A 7,886-nucleotide genomic window follows, 5' to 3' on the forward strand; every position below is an offset into this window, starting at 1 on the left:
ACCCTCCACGTATATTTTTGAGAGCCTACTATGGAACAGGCACTGTGAACAAATGGTGACACAGTCTTTGCTCTCATAGAACTTACAGAGGAGGAGGGAGGTAGAGAAGAGAATCACACAAATAAATGTAAATTGACCACTGGGATCAGTGCTGTGAAGTAACCCAGTGCTATGAGAGCTTATAACAAGGAGAGCTGTCTTTTTCTGGAGGAAGGCATCAAGGAAGGCTTCCCAAAAGTGCTGCTAGGACTGAGACCTTCTGGAGGACTGAGGGAAAAGCTCAGGAAAGAACGTTCCTGGAAAAGGGAGCAGTGAGTTCAAAAGCCCCAAGGCAGGAAAGAAATGATATATTTTTGCTAGGTTTTATTGTCCGAGAATCTGCATCTTATGTACAGATTTGGGGAAATCCCACAAGATAAAAAAAGGTACTGTGCACAGCAATCTTTATCTTAGTCAATTAATGGACTTTAAAGTTGGTTTAGATGTGAAACTATCAGGAACTATGATTTATTTACTCAACAAACATTGCCCAGAGGAATCCTGGCTGGGGTTGAGGGAGGGAATAGTTGAGCTCAGAGAGCTGGGCAGGAGTTGGATCATACAAAGCTTTGGAGGAGTTGGGACACTTTTCCAAGAGCAATCAGTAGGCAGCCACCGGAAGGTTATTAAGAAGGGAGGCGACAATGATAGGATTTGTGTTTGAAAAGTGGAGAGAACTGTTCTATGGAGAAAGTGTGTAGAGGAGCAGTGGGGAGCGGAGTGGAAGCAGGAACAGGTCAGAGGCCATGGCAGTGGTCCCCCAAGAAATGTCAGTTGTGTGGATGAGGATGGTGGCCGTGGAGAGGAGGGACACAGCATATTGTGTTCCATCCAGCTGGTGGGGTGGGTACTCATCCAGCCCTTCCTTCACCTGGCCTGGGACCCAACCTAGGGGCTTACTTTCTGCCCCTCTCCCAAGAGGGTAACGAGGGTTGCTCAGGCTCCTGGGTTTATGTGCCTTCTGGTTCCTCAGTGGCCCCTGCTTCCCGCAGCCCTGGCTGTTCAGCTTGGCTCGCAAGGAGGTCTTTTTCTCCAGTGAGTGGGTCTGAAGAATGAAGGAGCCGGCACTAATCTGATCCTGCTCCTGCTTACTGAGGAGGGCGCTTGGCGGGAGGTTGCTCTGGTGCGCTCACTGCAGGCCCCAACCAGGAGGAGAGTGGGGGATTACTGCTGCTGGGGGCTCCCCGCCCCCTCCTCGCCCCCAAACAAATGAAGGGAAAGCTGGAACTTTCTTCGTTCACAAGGAGACACATTTCTGTATTTGTGACAGGGAGAGAATTATTTTTAACCTGCCTTTTCTGGTGATAACAGGAATACAATCCTATCAGAGCAAATTGGAAAGTATGAGAACATAAAAGGAAGACTAACCAGTATTCATCATACTACCCTGCATTTTTGCATATTTTTCCAGTTGTATATCCTTATTGTTAAATAGGTCATACATACTGAACGTACTTTTGTGTATCTTGCTCTGTTCACTTTGTGTTTTAAACATTTCCCTGTCATTAAAATCTCTCCACACACATTTTTTAATATCCGCAAGGAGGTCTTTTTTGAAAACATATTTTAAACAACCTCTTCCTATTCATTGGACATTTGGGTTGTGTAAGTTTTACCATTATAAGGAGTTCTCTGATGAACGTCTGTTTATAAATGTTGGTCTGTATTTGGGATGCCCTCTCCCCGTGTAGATTTCTAGAAGGGAGATTAATGAGGGGAGTTGTATGGAGAGGCCAGGGAAGAAAATCTCTATGTGGGATAATTCCCACCACAAGGTAGCTTTGTTCCTGTCAGCAGAAAGCTAAAAGATGGGCTGGTCTTTTCCACTGTGTAAGGACCCTGGGCTATGCACCTCACATCACCATTCACCAAGAGGTGGCTACGGGGTGTGTCCGGGTCAGGAACTACCTACCTCTTTTCTGTAGAGACCCGGCTGCATTATGAGCTTAAGAGGCAGCTGGGGCTGGGATTTCCTGGGGTTCTCTCCCTCTTGTGTGGATCAGAGAGCCCTTCAGGCCTGGGAGGCTGGTTCTTCAGTGCCCCAGCTTAGCGATCCTGAGCCCTTACGTTGCCCTTAGAGGCCAATTTCCTCTTGTAAAACAAGCTAGAAGAGGCAGGAGTTAGGGTTTGACGACCATGCAAGAGCTGAAACTTTTATTTCAAGTTCAATCTTACCAGAACTGGGATCTCCACAACAGAGGAAGGGGCAGTTATCCTGCAAGAAGTGTGTGTGTGTGTGTGTGGGAGGAGTGGGGGCAGGGAGGGGGTGCTCTAGTTTGAAAACTCTGGCCTAGGGGATGGAAGTTTCCCTCGGGCTCAGTTCCCTTCTCTTCCCTACTGCCGAAGTTAAAAAAGAAAAAAAAAATCTTCCGTGTATATTTAAATCCTCCAAATGTGCTGATTTGATGAAAAACTCTTTTTCTTAGAGACAATTTGGAAATCAGACAAGTGGAGCACAAAGCCATGGATGCTTAGAGAGGGAGTGAGCAGTATATGAAACCCGCTGAAAGGGTGACCCTGGCACTTCTAAGAAGGCAGCAGCACAATGGACTCTCCGAAAGAAGCAGCGTCAGTTTATTCCCCCGTTGGCACCGCCCCCTCAGTGGGGCGGAATTGCTTGTTTTCACCCTCCCTTTCCTGGAGTCATTTCAGACCAAACTTGTGTCCACAATTGCTAGCAATTTGAACCCAGAGTAACCTACGGCCAGGTATTTTACGGAGGCCCAAACACTGTGAAGGATATGAATAGGGGGGTGGAGATGACAAGAGAGTTTCCTCCCGCCCTGGGGACTTCGGGGCACGGGGCCCGACGGTGTGTGAGTGGGGTGGGGGGGCGGGGGGGGGCGGGGGAGCAGTGAGGTTCGAGGCTCACCGACCTGGCAGCCTGTGGGTCTGCTGCAAGGACCGCGGCCTGGTGGGTGGTTGCAGCACCCAGCAGGCCGGAGGGGCTCCGGGTCTGTGACCCCGGGATGGGGAGTGGTGGGTGTGGTACGGAGACCTCGCCCGAACCCTGTCCCCCTGTCCCGACGCAGCAGGCCCGGGAGGAGTTCCGGGTGGAGGGCGAGGCGCGAGGGTCTGTAAATCACCGCCGGCCGCCCTCCCGCCCAAGCTGCAAAGTAGGGGTTTGGAGCGCGGTGGGCTGGGGAGGGGGAGACCGTGCCAGCGTTTGCGGGGGAGGGGTGGCGCTGCCTTCTCTGGGAGACCCGACCTTTCTTGGAGAGGCGTGGTGAGCTTAGTCTCCGGGATCCGCAGTGATGTGTAAAAAGCGGGCACGACCCCCGAAGCTGCAGAAAGCCTCCGCCCCTCCCCCTGGGGCCCGCCCAGGCCCGCAGGTGAATGGCTGGCCCGCACAAAGGAAGCCGGTTGGAAATGTGGAATTCGGACCAATTTATGGGAGATTCTGTCGCCCAGAGTCCCAGCAGACCTCAAGCAAAGAAACCTGTGATCAAGAGTGGATGAGGATAAAAACAGTGCACCAGGCCAAGCTTATTGGAAAGACCGAGTTTAGTTATTCTGGGATAGCGAGGTAACAGGATTAAAGGGATTAAGGAAATCACCTCAAACAGCTGAGGAGGGGGTAAAAAAACACTGGTTCTATTTGTTTTCTTCCTAGGCCCCAAACAGATACACTGGGGCCGTGTGGCCGGGCGCGAAACGAAAGGCCTTTGGGGGGCACGGTGGAATGCCTAAGGGTCAGGGATTGCGGGGGAGGGGAGGGAGGAGGAGCAGAAAGCGGGCTCGAGGTTTGGGAGGCGACAGAGCCTCTTCTGGAAAACAAATAGGTGGTCCGGGTTGACAAGTCAAAAAGAAAAAGCCATTGGAGGAGTTTTAGGGATCTTTTCAAGTCTCAGATGTACTTTTTAAAACCAAACCTCCTAGAGGCGCCCGGGTGGCTCAGCCGGTTAAGCGTCTGCCTCCTCTCAGGTCATGATCTCGGGGTCCTGGGATCGAGCCCCACGTCGGGGGCTCTAGCTTGGTCGGGAGTCTGCTTCTCCCTCTGCTCCTCCCCCTCGCTAGTGCTCTGGCTCGCTCGCTCTTTCTCTCAATAAATAAAAATCTTTAAAAGAAACGAAACAACCAAACAGCAAACCTTCCAGTGTTGAATGCTAGCTCCGCGGCTTCAGCCACCACGGTTGAAATGCGCTTATTTCCTGCCAGGGATTCCTGTAACCATCTATTTTTAATAGGATAATTGAGATTTCCGAAAGGTTTTCGTTTTGTAAATATTTCAGCCCCGGCTCAAGTGTCTTCCCGCCCCAGTGCACAAAGGTAAAGGTGTCCCCGCGGTTGGCCGGTCTCCGCGGCCGCCCCCCGCCCCCCGCCCCGCGTGGCTGCTGCGGCAGACACTCCTGCGGCGGCCGCTCGCCGCTATCAACAAGTGCGTGGCCGCGGGGTGCTCGCCCCGGTGAGCGGGTGTCGGCTCCCGGCACACGCTCCCGCAGGACCGACCGTCTGCTCCTTGGAGTTTACGTAGAAAAGACTGGGAGCTGGAGTGTTTGGGATTACCAGGAGTCAGAAAGCATTCCAGATCACGCTCGCCACCACCCGCCCCCCTCTCCCCCGCCCCGGGACGGGACCGAGGCTCTAAGACCGAGTTGGTGGCGGTCCCCTCCCCAACCCGCACATAGTTCCAGGCCCGCAAAATTACCAAGACTCCATCACGTTGGTTATAAAATTTATTGATCTCTCATTTAGGAATTAAGAGTAAAACCTTGAAAAACCTGAAACAAAATAGCCCCTTCCCCAACCACCCAAACGAAATCCGAATACATTAGCGCGACGAAATATCAAACAGATCACGGCAGAAGTCACCAACTCAACAGCCTAAATGCGGACTGGACAGAAGCGGTCCCGCGGCCAGGGGCGGCGAGGCGGGAGACACACGCACACCTGGCTATAAATTAACATTGGCCTGAGCCGCCGCGCCACTGCGCGCGGTCAGCCCCCCCAAAACCCACAAGGAAAAGCCGTGCAACGCGACGGGGGGAGGAGGCGTTGCAGTTCTCAGGCCAGCCTCACCCGAGAGTACGTTTCTCCTATTCACTCACTCCTCGGCTAACAGTAAACTAACGCGACAACATTTTCAAATGCAACAGAAAAACCCAGGAACCCAGGAGGAGGAGGAGGAGGAGGAGGAGGAGGACGAGGAGGAGGGGGGCTGCTTTTTCTTTGCAAACATCACAGCGATTCCCAGCCTACAAAAGGGGAGGGAGGGGCAGCGGCGAGGGGGTAGGCGAGCTCTAGAAAGTCCCATTTCCGCTGCTCCGGACTTCTTTTTGCTTTTGTACAAAACCCGACAGCTACGGCAAAACTTTCTGTCCTCCCCATCATCGGTACAAGGCAACAGTCTCAGGCAAGCAAAGCTAAACAACAAGGCGTCCCAACTCGGGGGTGCGGGGCGGGATGGGGGCGGAGGGGCGGCGCGCGCAGGCGGGCGCTCAGATGTGGGTCAGCGGCACGGTTCCGTTGACGGCAGTCCCCGCGCCCTGGTAGTGCTGGTGTACGCTGTGCAGGCGGCCGCCGGGCAGCGGCGAGGCGGCGTCGGCCGCGTCCCCGCCGGGTGGCAGGTACATGCTGATCATGTCGCGCAGGTCGCCGAGGCACGCGCGCTGCGAGTGCGATGTGATGGCGGGCGGCGGCGAGCTGGGTTCGGTCTTCACCACCGTGCCCATGGGGCCCAGGCTCATGGCGGCGGCGGCGGCGGCCGCGGCGGCGGCGGTGGCGGGCTGCTGCCCGTAGGCGGCGGCCGCGGCGGCGGCGGCCGAGGGCGCCATGCCCCCGTAGCCCGAGGCGGCGGCGGCGGCGGCGGCGGCGTTCATGTAGCTCTGGGCGCCGGGCGGCATCATGGGGCTGTACTGCAGGCCGGCCATGTCGTAGCGGTGCATCTGCGGCAGCGCGGGCGGCGGCGGCGGGCTGCTCATGGTAGCGGGCTGCGCGTAGCCCAGCTGCTCCTGCACCAGCGAGTACGCGCCGTTGGCCCAGCCGTTCACGTGTGTGTACGTGTCCAGGCGCTGGCCCACGCCCACCGGGCTGCTGGCGGCGGCCGCGGCGGCCGCGGCGGCCGCGGCGGCGGCGGCGCCCGGGGGCAGCAGGCCTCCGGGCAGCGAGTACTTGTCCTTCTTGAGCAGCGTCTTGGTCTTGCGGCGCGGCCGGTACTTGTAGTCCGGGTACTCTTTCATGTGCACGGCGCGCAGTCGCTTGGCCTCGTCGATGAACGGCCGCTTCTCGGCGTCGGTCAGCAGTTTCCAGTCGGCGCCCAAGCGCTTGCTGATCTCGGAGTTGTGCATCTTGGGGTTCTCCAGGGCCATCTTGCGCCGCTGCCCCCGGGACCACACCATGAAGGCGTTCATGGGTCGCTTCACGCGGTCCTGGTCGCTGCCCCCGCCCCCGCCGCTCGAGCCCCCGCCGTTGCCGCCGCCTGCGGTCGCGCCGCCGGCTGCGGTCGCGCTGCTCTTGCCTGCGCCGCCGGCGGCTGCGGGGCCGCCTGCGCCGGCCGCTGGGGTGGGTGGCCCCACGGGGTTCTTGAGCTCGGTCTCCAGCAGGCTGTACATGGCCGGGGCGGGAAGAAGGTGCGCCAGAGTGGCGGGAGGAGAAGGCGCTCCCGGGGCTGGAGCGGCCACGGTGAAAAGGCCTGGGGACTCCGTCGGAGGGGCGCTCGGGGGCCGGCGGGCCAGCGGGTCAGGCGGGAAGGGCAGGCTGGCCAAAGTGCTCCGCGCCAAGTCGCCAGGAACCCGCAGGCCACTCGCACCTGATGCGACGTCTCGAGCTGGCCGCATTCGCAGTCTGGCCGGGCGCTCGCCGGGTCCCTTATATACCTGCTCGGATCCCCCGGGGTTGGGACTCGGTCCGCCCCTCGCCACCGGGAGGCCCCGTGATTGACAGGCTCACAGTGATGCGCCCTGGCCAATCATCACGGAGTCCCCGTTCGGCCCCACTGGAAAAAAAAAGTTCGGGGAGCCCTTTCGTTCACCCCCACGCCCCTCTTGGGCCCGGTGACGTGATGAGAGTTATTCAGGAGGCGGGAGTCCTGGAGAGCCGCTCAGAGACCACCAATTAGGGTCTCAAAAAGTTTGAAAGAACGAAACTCGAGGAGGTGACGGAGGGGGGAGGGGGCGCGCGAGCAGGACGGGGGGGGGGAGGAGGCGCCCACGGGGTTCAGAAAACAACTTTGCAGCCGCATCTGGACTGAGCGGTGCCTGGCCCCGGGGCCACCCTGCAAAGCATCCCGCTGTCTGCGCGGAGGTCCTCCGACCGCTTCTGCTGCCAGCGCTAGGGCCAGCGGCATCGCCAGTCACCCAGGCGAGCTGGGGGACTCGGGACGCAACGGAGGCGTCCCGGGTTGCGGCTCCGCGAAGCCCTCCCTGGAGTCGGCCCCGGTCCCAGCAAGCCGCGGGCCGGGGCGCCAGGACCGAGCCGGGGTCGGGGCCCCGGGCCCCGGAGACAGGCCCCGGAACGGCGGCGCGCACGGGGGCTGTGAGGCTCTCCGCTGGCTGGAGCGAAGGCGAGCAGTCCGCCGCCCGCTGCCCGAGCCGTGCGGAGGCGCTCACGCGCGGTGGTGCGGGGAGTGTGTGGGGGGCGGAGGGGGTGAGCCGGCCTCGGCTCTCTCGCTCCAGGCCCCCGCTTGGCGGCCCCTTTTTGTCTCTGCTCTCTGGCCATTTCGGTTTTTCCAGTCCGATGCCCCTGAGGGGGAGGGTCGGGCCCCTTGGAAAATCCGTTTTCATGGCAACACGGAGCCTCTCCAAGTGAAAGAAAAGTTTCTTGGAGGTTGGGGGTGGGGGGGACGGTGGCCGGAGAGGAGCCGAGGCCGTCCTCGGGGCGGACCGCAGGGCCCCCTCCACTGGCCGCGC

The 7,886-nt window shown here is 58.8% G+C and overlaps 1 protein-coding gene across 1 annotated transcript; it reads right to left on the reverse strand.

Moving 5' to 3' along the window:
- Window positions 1-4,702: 4,702 nt before the first annotated feature.
- Window positions 4,703-6,815, reverse strand: SOX3 (SRY-box transcription factor 3). Its single transcript, XM_025460971.3, has one exon. It carries the CDS (start codon window positions 6,813-6,815, stop codon window positions 5,478-5,480), a length of 1,338 nt encoding a protein of 445 aa, XP_025316756.1. The 3' UTR covers window positions 4,703-5,477.
- Window positions 6,816-7,886: the final 1,071 nt, after the last annotated feature.

Source organism: Canis lupus, chromosome X (genome assembly GCF_003254725.2).
Source record: "Canis lupus dingo isolate Sandy chromosome X, ASM325472v2, whole genome shotgun sequence".
NCBI classification, from domain to species: domain Eukaryota; kingdom Metazoa; phylum Chordata; class Mammalia; order Carnivora; family Canidae; genus Canis; species Canis lupus.

Bases quoted from the DNA above. Each gene is read 5' to 3' on its own strand.
- SOX3 (XM_025460971.3), bottom strand. From the start codon at position 6,815: ATGCGGCCAGCTCGAGACGTCGCATCAGGTGCGAGTGGCCTGCGGGTT.